Source organism: Cucurbita pepo, chromosome 4, assembly GCF_057944985.1.
Source record: "Cucurbita pepo subsp. pepo isolate OVF chromosome 4, ASM5794498v1, whole genome shotgun sequence".
Taxonomy (NCBI): Eukaryota; Viridiplantae; Streptophyta; class Magnoliopsida; order Cucurbitales; family Cucurbitaceae; genus Cucurbita; species Cucurbita pepo.
In genome coordinates, this window is record NC_141801.1 from 6,980,495 (window position 1) to 6,998,873 (window position 18,379).

At 35.5% G+C, this 18,379-nt stretch overlaps 1 protein-coding gene across 4 annotated transcripts; it reads left to right on the plus strand.

Moving 5' to 3' along the window:
• Positions 1-1,643: 1,643 nt before the first annotated feature.
• On the plus strand, positions 1,644-16,542 carry LOC111793779 (MBOAT (membrane bound O-acyl transferase) family protein). Of its 4 annotated transcripts, XR_002814975.2 has the most exons (21): positions 1,645-1,739; positions 1,872-2,053; positions 2,142-2,200; positions 2,317-2,498; positions 2,609-2,657; positions 3,617-3,720; positions 3,835-3,899; positions 4,387-4,457; positions 9,992-10,051; positions 10,158-10,271; positions 10,856-10,980; positions 11,063-11,114; positions 13,722-13,784; positions 14,000-14,109; positions 14,195-14,287; positions 14,384-14,465; positions 15,226-15,303; positions 15,573-15,648; positions 15,782-15,831; positions 15,951-16,061; positions 16,302-16,542. XR_002814975.2 is itself a non-coding variant. In XM_023675815.2 (20 exons), exons 2-20 carry the CDS (start codon positions 1,921-1,923, stop codon positions 15,990-15,992), a joined length of 1,608 nt encoding a protein of 535 aa, XP_023531583.2. In that variant the 5' UTR covers positions 1,644-1,739; positions 1,856-1,920; the 3' UTR covers positions 15,993-16,256. The 4 variants fall into 4 exon arrangements, 3 of the variants coding, with proteins under 3 accessions (XP_023531583.2, XP_023531582.2, XP_086979552.1); XM_023675815.2 differs by lacking the exon at positions 16,302-16,542 and having other exon boundaries at positions 1,644-1,739; positions 1,856-2,053; positions 15,951-16,256; XM_023675814.2 differs by lacking the exon at positions 16,302-16,542 and having other exon boundaries at positions 15,951-16,256.
• Positions 16,543-18,379: the final 1,837 nt, after the last annotated feature.

Sequence of the window (18,379 nt, forward strand, 5' to 3'; positions counted from 1 at the left end):
TCAAAGTTTCGAGTTGTATTTTAGCTGCTCACGAACCCACGTTGGGTTCAAAGGAGGTGGTTCACCTTCTTTGGCATCATGGAGTGGCCGAGCAACAAACCCCATATCTGAGTGAACTACTTTCTTTTTTTATTTTTCTTAGACTTAGGTAGCTTACTTTGCCCTAAGCAATGTGTAACCGGTGTCTTTGGTTGAGGTGCTATGTGATGTCCCACATTGGGTGGGGAGGAGAACAAATCACCCTTTATAAGCGTGTGGAAACCTTCCCCTAGCAGACGCGTTTTAAAGCCTTGAGGGGAAACCCGAAAGGGAAAGGGGAAGTCCGAAAGGAAAAGCCCAAATAGAACAATATTTGCTAGCGGGGGATCTGGGTCGTTACATGCTACCTCATAAAACTCTCTCTAGTGGGGACAATATGGTGTGTGCTACCCTGCTCTTGTCATCCATGTGAGGTTAGTTGGTGAACCTTGCCCACATGACCATCTAGTCACTCAAGGTCAGGGGAGCGACCACCCTGTGTTTTCCACCTACTAAGATACCCGTATAATCATATGTCCCCTCTCAGGACGAATCTGCTCTGCAAGGTAATCCATTTGAACGGTTGACATTGGTACCATAGTGGAAAGAAAAGTGGAAGATTTGTGGGCATCGTACCCGCTATAACACCTTGAAAGCTACCTTTATCATTCTTGGATGCCATGGAGGTCTACTAGGTTCTTAGGGTCGTCTAGACAACTTAAAACTCATCTCTTGTTTCTAGGACTTCTAGGACCAACTCCTCGAGCCAATCCACTCTTTAAGATACTGTGACACAAAAATAATCAATTATATCACAAATTTTCAAACATTTATCTAAACACTGTCTTACTTTTTCGAGAGGCCGAGTCTAATTCATCTATAATTAAAAAATTATGGGATATTTCAAACCATTTTCATCAATTTCTATGATTTTCATAATTTTTTTCTTCTAAATTTTCAATGGAAATAGTTCAAAAAAAAAAAAAAAAAAAATATATATATATATATATAAAAGTAGATAATTTTAAAGTATTTTATTATAATTTTGTCATTCATATTACTTAATTTGAATATTATATATCAAAACACTTAAAATTATATTTATAGTTTATATGTTGAATTTTTTATTTCATAAATTATTAAAATTTTAATTTTGATTCTAATAAATTTAAAATATAAATTAAATATAAATTTTAATTTTGCATTTCCACTCAACTTTAAACCTTCCATTTTTTTTTACTAACTATATTAGTTTTAAAAATTGTTAAATAGATAGACCAATTATTAGATACAATTAAAATTTATAGCTAATAAAAATCTATTTCTTTATTTTTAAAATCTTTGGATACAGAATTAAAAATATAATTAAAAAAATTAAAAAAAATTAATAAACAAAATAGCAAAATTTTAAAATCATACACACAAATTTAAATTTATTAAAAAAGAGAGAAAAGAACTGTTTGACTGTCGTAAGGAGGAGCAATCTTGATTTCGAGTATCAGAGAATTCACCTGACGTCCAATCTTTTCTTCTCCTAGGTATGATTTGCTTCTGCTTTTCTGAATTTTATCATTTCAATCTGTCATTCTTCTCCTCAAATTTGTCTAATTTGGGTGCTTTTCTCCGATTCTGGCGGCAGAATGCTGCATTTGCAGGAAGAAGACAGTCTTAATGATTCAGACGCTCCCTGCGCATGTAGCTGTAGTTTCTAACTCCTGAAGGTATTGGAGACGCACCTCCTTTTTCAATTATTGGTTAAATATGAGTGTCTATGAACAGATCTTCCCTTTTCCGTTGCTGGGTTGTGTTTGTGTATGGTGGTTAAGAGAAGCAATAGTTTGCATTTGATTTAGGGGAGCTGCAGGACTGCTGCGTTATCTGGCTTTGGTTTGCGGTTCTGAAATGAACAACATGACTCAACACAACACTAACAAAATAGTGAGTAGTTGGAGGAGACGAGAGCTGGGATTTCTGATTCTCTATGCGTTATCTTTTTACTTCTTTATCATCCGCCGTTCCCTTCATCTTTCACGAGGTACTCCTTTCGTTTGTTTTAGAATTTCATATTCTTACTTGTTCTGCTAAATTTCATTGAATTATGCCATGCATTTTTTGAGCAACAGATCACTATGTCAAACTCTATGGCTTGCGCTCTGGTTGGATCTTTCCTCCTCGTCTAAACGTGTGCATTTTCTTTCCTTTTCTATCGCTTTGTTGTTGTTTTTATGTTTGTTTAACTAGGTGTTTATAACCCTGGAAGGAGTGAAGCCTTGTGTTGTTTTAAAATTTTATCTGTAGGATTTATCAGATGCCCAGTGGAGAAACTTTCGAGGAAATCTGCCCGTTCTAACCACTGTTTTCCTAATTTACGCTTTGGTGGCAAATACTTTGAGATCCGTGTTTCTTCTAAGGGCTAAGGGAATGTCAATTGTCTGGCTTATACTTTCTTTCACTTACCTTTTCTACCTCCATCAAGCTTGGTATGTCCTCGAGTTAGAGACAATCTTGATGATACTGTTTATGCATCAAACTTTTTTTCTTTGAAAATACTGACCACATATACCTACATGTTTGTCCCTCCTTTATGCAGTATCATATTCATCATCTCAATTGCCTCGCTCAATTTTCTTCTTGTTAAGGTTCATGCTGCTCCCTATTTATGTTATCGCTCGTTACACATGCAATTCTTTTAGATTCATTTTGAATCATGTTGCAACTTGCAACAAGATGTTAATGTGATTATTTAGTATGTAGGTGCATAACGATTCACTGAATACATTATGATGTAATTATGCTTGGTGAGCTGGTGTGGTTAGGTTTAAGTTATGATACTGATCGATAGCTATGAACTATGATATGGTCTCTTTTTCAACTCTAAAAGGCATGGGGAGAAAAAGCTGTTGCTTAATCTCTTTTGCCTAGTTTGAGTCAGAAGTCGGAGCTTTAGTGGTTAAAAGAAGAGGATGAAAACTCATCCTTCTTCCATAGTTGGGGTTCTCAAAGAAAAAGTAGGACTTGTATATCCTCTTTAGAGACTGAAGATGGTTAGTTCTCACCACAGAATGTGAAATAGAAAATGAAATGGTTGACTCTTTTTCTAAATTATAAAATCAGACAGCTGAGCATCATTATGCGATGGAGGAGTTGAATTGGTCTCCATTATCTTATCACTATTTTGTCATGCTATGTAATATCCCTTCATAATTGCTTGCTTACTAATTTAGATGTAAAGAATGCTTCACTTTGAAGAGGCTTTGTTATGAGCTATTACATGGATCTACATTAGAGAACAGAGGTTGTTGATTGGCCATGTGCTTATTTTATTATTATTATTATTTTAAAGAATGACTATGCTTATTAAGTAGTATATTTGAGGAATAACGTGCAAGCGAAACAACTGATGAGTTTTTTTTTTGTTGTTGTTGTTTGCATGCATGTCAGTACCTTTTTAGCATATTGATTTATTTTTTTTATAAAAGCCACTTTTGCTATTTTGTGGACTTCCTCTTCATGATTGGTAATAGTTATGTTTGTCATAGGTGATTTCATGGATGTGATAGTGATCTTTGCCTATTATCCTTGGTTGAACTTCATGCAGGTTTTTGCTCGAACAAAGTTCTTTTTATATCTACTCTGGACTTTCAACTTATTTTTCCTTCTTAGTAATCGTGTATTTGAAGGTTATTCGTTCTCTGCAATTGGGTGAGTTCTGTTATTTATAATATGAAGCACATTTCAATGAGTTGTTGAATAAGTTGTTTTCTAAAATGTGCGTACTGCTACTTTCTTACATTTTGTTTTTCTTATCATGCATAGACTACGGTGGTCATACTTGGACAACTTTCGAGGAACATTTAGGTGGCACATTTGCTTTAACTTTGGTAATTTCTTATCCTTTAGTCTCTGGTTATGGACCTATATCTGTGGTTCCATCCTGGTTGATACATGGAAATCATTTATTTTGTAAAATTGACCTCATAAATGTCACATGATTGTGGATTTTCAGTTAAGAGTTATCTCTACTCTATTTGGGAACTGGTAATATTTGTGCACATGATCAGGTTTTGGTATGATATGAAATATAGCATGTCTCTTGGATTCTAAGATGATCACTTGATGTCTGTATTGAAGTGTCCATGATCAATCATGAAGTAATTAAATAAGTTAGAGATATGGAAAATCATTGGTTGATTTTGAGTGGCCAATCTTGTTATAAAATTGGAAAAATAAATGTTTAGTCACAGCAAAGATCTATAGAATTGTTCATTCTCTTTTGATTTGTTCAAGAAATTTTTTCTTTGTGTAGCAAACTATGGAAATGAATATTCATCTGTTTTTTTTATGTTTTTTTTAATTTGGTTCCAACAGTTGTCTTGCGCATGATAAGCTTTGGATATGACTACCACTGGGCACATGACCATTCTCATTTTGATCAGAAGGTATATTTGCATTCATTCTTGTTAATGGGAATTAACCTTTTTGTATACTTCATTTATCATTGTAGTTTGTTTTCTATGAACGATGTTGCTTTGTTATTATTACCGAAATCAACTATCATCTATATATTTTTTTAACTACTAATTTTACGGGCTCAGAACACGTAGACACATCTTAAGGTAAGAAATGAGAGCTCCATGTTTTTGTACAATGTTTCTCATTTCTCACTCATGGTGAGGAAAATGTAGAAGATGACAACACAAATCATCTTCAATGCATCTGCAACTTTTCTTCACGAAATATCAGTTCAGTTTAGGCATCATCAATTTTCCATTCTAGGTCATAGTTACAGTGTGGGTATGTTATTCTTTCCCGTAGTTTATTTATTATATCATTCCATTCATAGTTAGGAATGTCATGTCATTCATTAAAGCGAAGTCATGATTGTGTCTACTTGGTCACCACCTACTTGGGAGTTTCCTTTGGGATTCCTTTTATAGTTAGGTTAGTTTGGAGGGTATATAAAATATATTACAATTTATAAATAATGGATTCAGCCAAATAAATACTTTTATTGTTTAAAAATATATTACCAAACATATTTTAAACAAATTTTTAATTTGAGACCCTGTTTCTAACTCTTTTGTCAAACACATTTGAAAATATTGGAAACGTGAAATACAACTTTGTTTTTCATTGAATTCCTTATTCAAATCACTAACCAACACCCCTTTATTTTCATGGATCATGATCTTTGGTTTAGGCAATCTTCCACCTAACCCATTGTTATGGTTTATTTCAAATTGAACGGGTGTTCTACGGAATGAAGAGCAGTGGTAGATAATCTTCGATTCTAGAGGGAGTTTAATTGTGATATACTTCTCATTTTTTTGTTTATCCTAGTTATGGATATGCCTAGTAATCGTATTGATGGGAGTAAATAAAGGAGTATAGCAAGCAACATTTTATAATCAATACTATTAGGAGCAACGTTGTATAATGTATTGAGGTTTTGGAGTTATGGATTGCGTTGGATTTAGCATTTGGAATTTTTATAAGGCTCAAGTCTCCTCCTCTAAGTTGACTTGGGGGAACACCTTCCTTCATATATGATTGTGCCCTTTGGATGTTTCTACTTGATTTTCTACATGCCATTGGGAGAGTGGTGGAAATTTGACAGGAATGCCATTAGAAGTGAATTAGGAGTATTATAAGGGTGTATTAGTAAATATTAGGGAGTTAGTTTTGGTATTTGGTTATAAATGGAGGGAGTGGGAAATGAGTAATCTAAACATTAATTCTTTGGTCTTAACCTTGAGTGTCCTCAAGATAGGGAGGGTCCCAATACCTCATATTACTGGGTTATCTTGTAGTTCTTATCTTTTATATTGTATCATATTGTGGTTGTGTTCTGGGTCATATCAATTGATATCAAAGTAGTTCAGTTCTGACTTGGAGTTAGAAGAATTGAGTGCAAAATTAAATGAAGCAATGTTGAAGCTTTTACACAAAGGAAGGGACCAAATGAAGAATCAATTGGATGAACAAATGAACTTGAGGTTCCGATCTATATGGAATACAATGGCACTTAGTTTTGGAGAACATAGAGAGGAGATTGCAGCAATCAAAAGAAGGACTAGACTGGCTAAGAAAATTTTTCTGAGAAGGTTACTAAAGAATAAAGAATCATTAGAACCCTTAAAGGAGGAACAAAGATAGAGAGAAGAAGAAATCAATGAAAAAAAATGATCAAATTGTTTTAGGAAGAATGAGGTCGTACATATGCGAAGGAGAGGGTCTATAGGACAAACAAAAAAAATATGGCTGATGGAAAATGCTGATGAAGTATTGGGGAGGCTGATCGATTATGTACTGGCATTCAAAAACATGCACAGAGGAACTTGAAAGCAGTTCGAGATGAATGAGCTGGGATGGCTCAGGAGACTCGTCGGCAACAAAAAATTTCTAGAAAGGTATGTCCAACAAGAGATCACCAATGATGGCTTCTATGGATGAGATGATAAGTCAGAGGACACGTTGGGGCAAGAATCAAGTAGAGGCGATAGATGATACGGAGGGTTCCATATGACGATGGATAAAATGGATGTGAAAGTAAGACCAACCCTAACCACGTTGGCCAATCATCTTTAAATGGGTTGGATATAAATGAAGTTGTTGAGGCCCATTTGATTGCAAAGGTTTAGACATTGAGTTGTTTCACGATAGGGAGGGTCCCAGTAGCTCAAATTACTTGGGTTATCTTATAGTTCTCTTATCTTTTATATTACAATATATTGTGGTTCAATTTTGGTTCATATCAAAATCGAGTAGATACATCCCTAATATAAAACCTATTAGCACTATTAACAGGAAGCTGCCATGAAACGTTTGTTGATGTTGGCATGGGAATCATTTAAAGGAAGAAGGGCCTTCGTCTTTTTGTTGGGTTGTAAAGACAAAGGTGGGTGGTGCTCATTTAAAGAGGCGTTAAGAAGCTTTCTTACTAACGAGGTGTGCTTTCAATATAGAGAGTAGGGTTTAACAACAAGTCTTCCTAAGTTGTTCTCCACATTGGCACAAACATTGATAGCGTGATGATGGAAGTTGAAAGGGGATTGAGGTTGCAGTTTGGGGAGAACGTTAATGTGTGGTGCTTCTGTGGTAATTTGGTAGTAGACCTTTTTAGGTTTTGGGAGAGGGTCCATCAACAAGTGTGTAGTGAATGTGGGGCCTTGGGCCTTGGATATCATGGGGGAAGGAAGACCGTTGGTGTTCAAGTTAGCCAACTTGAAGAGGTGTGGTGGGTCTAGCACTTTGGTTGGCTCAATTGGGACATGTGGGGAGGTTTTATCTGGAGATGTGGTATTGTTAAAGGTGGATCATGAGGAAGAAAGGATTTGGAGCTCTCAGGGTTGTGCTCTAGATTTGGAGACTTCAGGACCTAATTTCATTTATTCCACTCTTGATCTGTTAGTTGAGTGAGTTACTAAGATGAGTCTTTTCTCTCTTCATCATAATGAGTAGTGATGAAAAAGGGTGACTTAGCTTCCTTCTTTGAGGAAGAAGAGGGTTGTTGGGGAAATAAGGCTGTTGGGTTGGTTCAAGTTGATGAGGTGTTAGTGACAAATTGAGGATGGATGAGGATGTAGAGTGGTTTGAGTCTTCAGAAGTAGTGGCTAATACCAATGTCGGTGAGAGGCGTTCAGGTTAAATGGCCAAGCGGGCCCTCCTTCTGCAAATTTTGTTCCTTCTCGATTGAGGCAAAGCAAGGGGGAAATTTATTCTTCTTACCCAATTCCTTTCTTTTCAAATTCGTCCGTGCCTTCGTTAATCCAACTATTCTAGGGATGGGTTTGTCTTTTCCATTCTGTCTTGTCCTTTTTGTAATTTTCTAGGGTGGAACCTTGTCTATCACCTTTGTGAGCCCTACAAGGGGTTGATGGTTGGACAATGTTCCTTCTTTTATATCATCGGGTCCTGAGTTTTGTGTAGGGGTCCTTTGGGAGTCAATGGATTGTTATTGGGTAATTCAAGCCCCAACTTTATTGCTTTGGAGTGCTTGTTTCGGGAGATGTTAAGGAGAGTGTGGTTCGATTGATTTCTCTTTTGCATAATGTGGTTATGCACATTATGTTCATAGAGGAGGCCCAACCTATTACGATAATTCGGAAAGAGCAACTGAAGGGTTGAGGTAAGAAAAAGAAAAATAGAAAGAGAGAGAGAATCTTGAGTGTGGGGTTAATTATGAAAGAATGAAGGCGTTGGGCATTGGGGATGCTAAAGGTTCTTGATGGAATTTTTGTCTTGGAATGTTAAAGGGCTTGGGGGTAGGTGGATAAAAGAGGTCGGTCTAGGAGTGTTGTTTTAGGAGTGTTGTTGTGGGAGACTGGTTGTGGAGTGGGTGGGATTGGAGTGTGTAAGGGCATCAATGAGAATTTGGTTTTATGGGATGGTCAAGCGTTGAAAGTCTTGAAGCGGTTTGGGGTTTGTTCACTATTTTAGTGGCTTTTGAGTTTCCCAATATGAGGGTGGGTACCCTCCACGAAGGAAAGGAAGGAGTTATGGGAGGAGTTTGGTGGCCTTTTTGGGTTATGTGAGGGTTGTTGGTTTTGGCAGGGGACTTCAATGTGGTTAGATACCTTTTGAAGATGTCTAGTGGGATCGAGGAACTAGTCCCATGGAACATTTTCACACTTATTGAGGATTGTGACCTCATAGATCCCTCATTGGCGAATGACAAGCTTACTTGGTCTAGTTTGAGGGATGGAATGGTTAAGTGTAGGTTAGGTAGGTTTCTCTTTTCTAGGGCTTGGATGGAGTTCTTCCCGGCATTGGGCTAAGGCTTACTTCTGATCATTGGCCTGTTGGCCTCAGTTTTGGTAGCCTTATGTGGGGTTCATGCTCATTTAGATTTGAGAATATGTTGTTGTCCCACCCTTCCCTTAAGACGTCCTTGGCTTCATGGAATGTGAGGGTTGATGGAAGATGCAAGGGTTTTTGCTTCCTTGGGATGTTAAGAAGTCTTAAAGGTGTTCTAAAGGATTGGAATCTTTCTGTTTTTGATCTTAGGAGAGAAGTCAGAGATTGTGGAAAAGTTAAGGATTCTTGATGGTTTGGAAGAGGATGGGGTTTTGACCAAGGAAAAAATTGAGGAGCGGGTTTCTTTGAAAGGGGAGTTTGAGACCATTATTAAAAGGGAGGATACAAGCCTGAGACATAAATCAAAAGTGAAGTGGGCTAAGGATGGAGATGAGAAGTCTTATTTTTTCCATAATTGGGTTAGAGAAAGACGGAATAAAAATGGGACTGACTTCTTGAAAAAGGACAATAGAGAGGTGTTAGGGGAAAGTGGAGAGATTGAGGAGATTTTTTTTCCTCTCTAATCTTTATGCCCCTCCCCCCTGTGGATGGGTTAGTGTGGAATCATATTGTGGTCCGTGAGAGGGAGGTTTCGAGCCCTTTTTTGTATGGTTTGGCTCCTCAGGTGTGGGCTGTGTTTTCGTATGCCCATGATTCTTTTGTATTCTTTTCTTTCTTTTCAATTAAAGCGTAGTTTCTTATGAAAGAAAATGTTAAATTGTTATTTACTTTCAGCAGGCTATTTCAAGGTAGGTTCTTTGGATGATGAATATTATTGTTTGGATTGTGCATTTTCTTCATTGTTTTAAAATTTATGATTGAGGGAAAACAGGAGAAATTTTGAAGGATAAGTTTGATTATCTTCTGTTTGCACGAAAGTGAATACGCTATGTGTATGCTAGATTTAGTTTCTTCTTTTGCAAGATTGTAGTGGATGAAGTTATTTTCTGGACTTTTTGTTCAATTTCTCATCATATCTCCTCTTTTGATTATGTGTTCTTTTTAGTAGTTGATCTTATCATTCTTAGAAATAACCAAATAAGTGATGGTATCTGATTTGAATTTTCTACAAAGGGTCGATTATGTTTATTATGCCTTTTGCTCCACTTAAAGAAAATGAATTTATTGGCCAAAAAAAGAAAACTTTTTCTAATTGTGTAGATTCATGTGATTGCAGAAGCATAGTCAACGTTGTCAAGTTTGTAAATCAGGAAGAACTTGCTACCAACTTTTACAGGTTATTTGATGCTTACTAAGGATTGAAATATAACTTTATATGTTACCGAATCCTTAAAATGAATGTGGGCTTTGTCTGATACTTGCAAATACTTTATCTTACTCAGGAGAGAGGTGTCCAAGATGACAAATTTACATTTACCTTATACCTCTGCTACTTGGTCTATGCGCCTCTTTATCTTGCTGGGCCAATTGTGAGCTTTAATGCATTTGCCTCGCAGGTCTGCCTTCTTGTTTGAATACTTCTGATTTTATTTTAACCTTCTCCTCCCATTTGCAATTCTGGTGCTGGTTCGTTTGTTTTATTTTTTTATTTCTTAATTTCCACTCTGAGATGCTCTACGATGGAAGTAAATTTATTGCCTTCTCTGCTGATTGTTGTCTTGGCCACTGTTACTCCAGGGTTAAACAAATAGGTTTCTTCTTCAAACTCTAGTATGGCTTTTAGAATATCAATAATTGTTCGGATGGGGTTCTACCTTTGTAGCATTTCATTTAATCAATGAAATTGTTTCCTATTAAAAAAAAAGGAATATCAATAGTTGTTTTTACTTTTCTTTGGGATGATGTTGTTTTCTTTTTGTCTGTTTGGACTGTCACGTCTAAAGAATTTTGGATACTTTTAATCGGGTGGGGATCCCATTAACTTCCCAGTTTTTTCTATTGAAAGCTTGCTCCCGTTTCTTATTATTAAAAAAAAAACAAAAAATAGAATTGTTTTTACTGTAAGAGTGTCCAACTTCATGGACTTATTGTTGTTTATTAATTATTATTCAATCGACTGAAACTCATTATTTTCTTGTAGCTAGACGTGCCTCAGAATAACTATAAACTTAGAGACTTGGCTTGGTATGGTTTACGTTGGACATTCTGCTTTTTCCTAATGGAAGTAATGACGCATCTATTTCGTTACAATGCCTTAGCTATCAGGTGAATTATGTACAAACAGAGGTGTTTGGAGCTCCTTTTTCTATTTGCACATTGTAGTAACTTGATTTAACTTCCTTTTTAGTGGTTTGTGGAAACAGTTATCACCACTGGACGTGTTCATCATCGGATATGGGGTAAGATCACAATTCAAATGATTATCTTAATGGAAACTCTACAGCTTGCATTTCTTATTTGTAAATTCAGTAGCAATTCACACTATACACGCTAGGAAGTATGTATGATGGATCTTTTATGAGTTACATCTGAGATGTTATAAAGATTAGATTATCACTAATTTGTTAAACTCTAATTGGATGATAGTGAGTACGTATGTCAAATAATAAACCACAAGTAACAACCTATATTATTTTTGTTTTTTTGTTTTTTGTTAGTGGAAATATGACTTTACTGCTCATTTCATTGTTTCCTTTTACTTTGCGTTGCAACAAGTGATATATGGCTATGTGAATGTTGTAGTCCTAGAAGCTGATCAACATTATGATAACGGTTTGTAGCCTATGGATATTCCGCTGTTGTAGAATTGGCTGTCGTCACTGTTTTGAACAAAGCAAAAGTACCTCAGTCCTAGGTGAGGCATGGATCATGAACTTGGCTAACTTGTCAAATTGCCTCCCAAGGCACATGCCTAATATACCTATACACACTCTAAAGACTGGCTGCTGTTCGATTATATCATTCAAATTAGATTTAGTTTAGATTTGCAATTTGAATTAGGTTTGTTTCAGATTACGTTATTTGGTTTAGATTGTGTTATTAGATTTATTCTTGATTACTAAATAGGTCTTTTAGGTTTGTATTTTGATTATATAATTCAATTAATGCAATTTAAGCCGTAGGTGTCTCTATTCTCTCTCCCTATGTTTAACATGGTATCCAAGCCCTAAAAGAAATTCCTAGCATTAGTGTTTGGGTGTTCCGACGTTCATACACTGTGGGTAGTTGTCTAGTCGGTGGTCTTTGATTTTGAATTTGTAGCCACGCATTTGATTTGCATGGGCTATGGTGTTTTACCTGGAGTTTGATCTTTGCGTTGGCTGAAGAAACCTGTTTATGCTTGGAGTTTGATTATTTAGTGGGCTAAAGAAACCTTTTTTGGGTTGTATGATTTCCACGGTGGGTTAGGAAAAAGTGAGTGGATCTTTCTTTTTGTGTTGTAGGCAGTGTGCTGTGGTGTGTGTTTGCCGACGGTGTTCTGTTGTTTATTTCACCAAGTATTTGGTATGTGTTTTCGGGCAAGTTTTGGTGGATATGGAGGATGATAAAGATTATGGAGGTAGATGATGAAGATCTAGGAATTTGTATGGAAAAATTTGCATTGCCAAGAATCTGCAGCTGGAATTTGGCAATTGCATCGGCAATTGAGGTTTGCATTGGTATTGGTAATAATTTGCACCTGGTTTTGGCCATTTGGAAGAAGTCTTCTATAGAGAAATCCTATTATGGGTAAATGGAGAGGAAAGAGCTCGTGAGATTTCATCTCATTCCATTTTAGTAGATCAACCAGTAACTAAGGATGAAAACTTCAAAATCACCAGTAACCAGTAACTTTAAGTGGGAGAGCCATGTAGGTGCGAGCAATCACCTCTCTGATTATAGTTTGCAAAACATTCCCCCGATTGTTGTTTCCTTTCCTAGTTGTGCTTTGTCAGAAATCAAAACAAAATTTTCAACAGTTTCCTGACTTCTATGATTTTGGTAGATGACTATTGGAAATGAAATATCAGATTTCATTAGTAGCCAACTATAAAGTTAATAACTTCTATTTTTTGTTGTACTAGGATTCTTTGCGATTGTTTACTCTCTTGTGGTTGTCGTTTTCCATACACTTGTATTTCATTCATCTTGGACCGCGTTGTAAACTTTATTGGTGGCTATTTCGTTGTCACAAGAAAGCCTTACACAGCTACCCATGGCATCTTAAGTATTTTAAAATAATTTTATGATTTTATCCCTAATAGTTTGTAGATCCCCAAATCCATTACCCTAAATGTAGCTTAAAACTTGATATAATCACCATTTTTTTTGTAGTAAGCAGGTTTGGATATAGTACAATCATCTTTCGTACAAATGTATACAATTATCCTTTCTTACAGATGCATACAATCATCCTTTCTTACAAATGCATCTTTTCAAGAAAGAAGATATTGATTTCCACTCCCCTTTTCTTGAAGTCTTCTAATACTGAGTTTGCAATATAAAAAACCTTCTGAAATATGTGCAAAATATGCTTATGGCTTGATAAAAAGAAGTAATACAAAATCAATATATGAAGAGTTATTCTAAATTTGTGTGATTAAAAAAAGATGTTTTGATGCATATTAAACTTGTATGATTAAATTGAATAAACCATGTGCATTGCATGCAAGTCACATGATATGCACACAGCTATAGTTTGGATGTGTTACTTTTGGGATGTTTTTTGGAATTAGTTCTCATGCATTACTTTCAACCACTAATAAGATTTCTTCTAATTTTCTTCCAAAGTAGATATCTTATATCACTTCTCGTGTGTCCTTTTCTATAATGAAACTTTTTCGTTTCTTATGTAAGAAAATAATGCAATAAAACAATGTTGGAAATGAATACAAAATTGAACTGCATTACCGATGTAAATGGCCCCAGAGTTACACTCTATGATACGTTTTCTCTAAGTTATATTCCTTGAATAATTGAGTGAAGTATTTAACACTCTTATGTTTTGGAATTGTTTCTGTGTGAAGGTCTTAAATTTCATGTGGCTAAAGTTTTTGCTCATATGGCGTTACTTCCGCTACTGGTCCCTGGTATGTGACTTGTGTGCCTTTTGTGAAACTCTGTGATGTGATGTTTATGTTAGGGCAGCAGATATCTTCGTATTTCCATAATAGAACTATATTATATACTTTGAGGCTAAGCTTGTATTGTCCTTGGGATCTTCCCCATCTCGGGACTAAATTTGCGTACTTATCTGTTTTTTTTTTTTTTTGGTTTTAGTGATTTCTTTATTGCATTATTGTAGATTTATGGCATTGATTCCCCAGAAAATATGCCGAAGTGTATCAATAATTGCTACGACTTGGAAGGCTTCTGGAAAAGTTGGCATGCTTCTTACAATAAATGGATTGTCAGGTGTAAACTTAGATCTTGAAACTAGATTTCTTTGGCTCTTCTAGTTCTTTATCTGGCTTGAAAGTTCCTTGTCATGCCGTTTTAGGTACATGTACATTCCTCTTGGGGGATCGAAAAGGAAGGTGTTCAATGTGTGGATTGTATTCACATTTGTTGCAATTTGGCATGATTTAGAATGGTATATGGAGCTTTCATTTAATTATTCATAGTCCATTTAGTTATTTAAGATGAAGCACAACTTATTCAATGCATGGTTAATATTCCATCGATGCAGGAAGCTCCTATGTTGGGCATGGTTGACATGTTTATTCTTTGTTCCTGAAATGGTTGTCAAGTCAGCAGTGAGTACGTTTAAGGTGATATTTCTTCTCTTTTAGTTCATTTATAGTGAACCACTGTATTAACCTCAATATTCTTTTGTTCTTTTCCTCATTTAGCCAAAAATCCATATTTACTATATGTAGGAGTTTTGGGTTTGTATTCTCTTCTTTAATATAAAAATCATTGAAGAGTACGTATGTGGGTGGGCCATCAGATACGGAGATATATACTAACCCATAAGCACGGAGAAAGGAAAACGGATAAAGAAAAAGTCTATATGTTATATAGTGTACTCGACATGGTATTAAACCATGAATTCCTGGAATGTAACTCTTTTGAGACGTAGTTATTTCCTCCAAAATGAAAAGCTTTCTGGTGCAGATTTCCTTTTTACATGAATTGGTTGGGGCCATTCTCACTTTTTTTTAGCTCTACTAACCTATGGTGAATCAAGAATTTTATATTGGGTACAAACTCATAAAGATAATCTTGAATTTGTGGATATATATTGATATTTGTTGATATATTTTGATACAAGTATGTTTAATTGGTAGTATCCCTGATTTTTCTTTATTGACACTTTAAATGACTAAAAGTTCGAAAAATATTTTTGATCATTTCTATTTATATTTAGTATCAAGAACAAATAAAATTAGTTTGTAATAATATATTTTGGAAGTTTTGAGCCCCTGAGCGTATAGTAAATCTGCCGCTACTACAAACTCTTTTTAAATATTGTTTCCTTCAAAATGAAAATATCTGAGCACCTCAAACTCTTATTGCTGATGTTATCAGGCTGAGAGTGCTGTGACAGAGTTTGTTTTCCGCGAACTTAGTGCGATTGCTGGAGCCATCACAATCACATGTCTCATGGTATGCCCACTGCAGTCCTATTTTTAGTTCAACAGTGGGGTGGGGAATATAAACCTCTAACCTCTGGTCGAAGACGTGCCTTTCATGCTTAGATTGGCTTCTATGTGCATTTTTTATGTTATGTTACCAAGTGATTGATCACAAAGAGTATTTTTACAGAGTAGTCAGATGTGTGTTGTCTCAAGAAAAAGGGCTTTAAGGGCATTGAATACTGCATTTGCCCATGTCATAAAAAACATGGCCTACTAATAGTATCTTACTTTATGCAGGTTGCAAACCTAGTTGGGTATGTTATTGGACCATCAAGCATTAATTCTTTGGCATCTAGATTCCTGAACAAACAAGGTTCATTATTAGTACCATATAAGTTGAATCATATGTTCTTTCTCTCTTTTATCTACTGAACTAGTTACCTAATAGAAAAAAAAAAAAGATCTTATGAAGCCATAATGACCGTACTAAGAACGAACTTTTACAGGACTTCCTGTTCTGGGCGGCATGTTTGTAACATTTTATGTGGGGACAAAGGTAATGATAGATATGCCTGCTCGTTCTTTTGACTTAAGTTTATCTACTATATCATTTGTAGTCTGGAATTCTGCTTAATCTTTTCTGGGTTTATCTGGCTTGATCTTTCTTTTTTGCAGCTCATGCTTCACATCCGTGATGCGGAACGGAAGAGGCAATAAGTGTTTTGACAAACTCTCTTGGCTGAAGAACAAGAGTTCAAGTCGAAACATCAACCATAGTGTCTACGCGTATGGTCTATTGTCATGCATATCAATTTGCAAATCATGTTCTTCTTGAGATGATATCGTTGTTTTCAAACTTTTATTGGCCACCATATTCAGCTCTGCAGAAAGGAACTACATCGTTTAGTGATCGGCCTTATATGCATCCTTATTTCTGTGAAAGATTAATTAGTACAAGTCCCTATTTTAGATGTCTTTCCACCAAGGGAGTTTACCATTTTGTTTTTTTTTTTTTTTTTTTTGCAGATTATAATGTACAAATGTTGCCATAACTTGGGAGTTTAGGAACTTGAGGAATTTCATGGTTTCATAATATCTTAACTTCGACGAATTCCATTGCTTCACAATATCGATAACTTAGTTACTCAGATATTGGTATCGGTATGAAAATATTTGTATCGGTATCAGTAACTCAGATTTATAGATATATTGGCAGATGTTCCAAGAAAAATTATGGATGTAAAAAAAAAAATTGTTTTTTTTGGAATTTTTTAGCATGTTTTGTTTAGTCATAAATTAATGTTACAAACAAATATATCAATAATTAAAATCCAAATGTGCATCAATACAACAATATGATGTATTGAAGGTTGTAAAATAAAGTAAACTTGAATAATGTGTATAAATTTTTTTGGTCAAGAAGTACATGATTAATAATTTAATAATAATGTGATGCCCTCATCCTCGTGTATTGGACCCGCATTAATAAATACGTGGGTTAGGTTGAGTTGGGTTAGATTGAGACATTTATTCAAATTAATTATTGGATTAAAAAAAATTCAATCTAAACCATTGTTATCAACTCAATTATAAATTTTATAGGTTATATGGGTTGTGTAGATTTGTTTGAGGTTATTTATAGGTTATATGGGTTGTGTAGATTTGTTTGAGGTTATTTAGAGAATTTATTCAATTTTTTATTTTTAATAAAAGCTAAAATATTAGCTTCTAAAATATATTTTTTTTTAATTTGTAACTCAACTTTATAGTTAAAAATTATTTATTCACATACATATATGTATGTGTGTATATGTATGTATATACATTTATACCATGTACACATATATGTATACACATATGTACACATATATCTACATACAGCTCCTAAATAAATTTTTGTGACGCCGCAATTAAATATAAAATGAAAATTCATTAAGGATGTAGTGTTGTTCGCATTTATTACAAATGGGGAATGGGTTCAGAATAACCAAAGTACAAATAACTCAAAATATAAAAGCAAATTGATGTTCTGGAACGATTCTTTCTATGATCGCGTAGCTCTTGAACGATCCTTCACCTTGACCGACAGCCTGCAAACACTTGAAAAAGAAAGCGAAAAGGGGTGAGCATGAAACTACTCAATAAACAACATACTTATAGGTTCTTGTCGCATCATTAACCTAAAGTTTCCACGGATTTTTCTTTAGGCTCTAAGAAGTTTGTGCCTATTTCCACAGCTATCTGAGCTTCTGAGTAGGTCTCGAAGTTCGAGCACTTCTCTTATGTGCTATTGACCGTATCGAGGTTTGGAAGCTGTTTACTGGGTTTTAGCGTCACAAATCTCTTGTATGGTAAATCTCATCTCGAGGTGAACCAACTTTCTTTTCTCATGCTTAGTACGCTTACATAGTCCCAGCAATCAACATTCATTATCCTAGTTTGAGGTGCGACCATATAACATCTCATAAGATAGTATAACATCGCGTTTGAACACATTTGTGTAAGGTTAACTGACAACCCTTATACAGAAAAAACGATACAGTTAACATTGGGGGAGCGACCCCGTGTGCCTGCTAGCTACTCAGTTTACCCATGTGGTCCTCCACCCCTTTCAAGACGGGTTTATAGTACAACGAGTGTATTTGGGGGACTCCTGACTACTTTCACACACAATAGTGGCACCTAGTCGCATCAACGATCTAAACTATTTAGCCTAGGCCTAGCTCGACAATACTTGTACTACTATCGCTTGATAGGGTGCTGCTAATGTTAAGGGCGTATCGAAGGGGTTAGGAAGTGGAGTCTTTGGTGATGCCATCATACTGCTATGGAGTCTGTTAAGCTTTCTCATTCGTCTTTGGCGGACCCACTAGGTTCTTTGGGACTTCTAGGCGGATTAATTCTTGTCTCATGTTTCCAATACGCTTAGAACTAACTCCTCGAGCTAATCCCTTCTCTGAGTGCACCATTGAAAACGTACTAACATAGGTTAATATGTAAACTGCTCTAGCTATAGCACCCTAAGCTTAACTTGATTTTCTAGTGGATCTTGTAAGGGAGATATTTCTATCGATCACTTAATGCATGGAACACATAATCTAAAT

Coding starts and splice junctions, on each gene's coding strand:
- LOC111793779 (XM_023675815.2), top strand. CDS start 1,921: ATGAACAACATGACTCAACACAACACTAACAAAATAGTGAGTAGTTGG. Junction 10,052..10,157: donor CTTGCTACCAACTTTTACAG/GTTATTTGATGC, acceptor TATCTTACTCAG/GAGAGAGGTGTCCAAGATGA. Junction 10,981..11,062: donor TACAATGCCTTAGCTATCAG/GTGAATTATGTA, acceptor CTTCCTTTTTAG/TGGTTTGTGGAAACAGTTAT.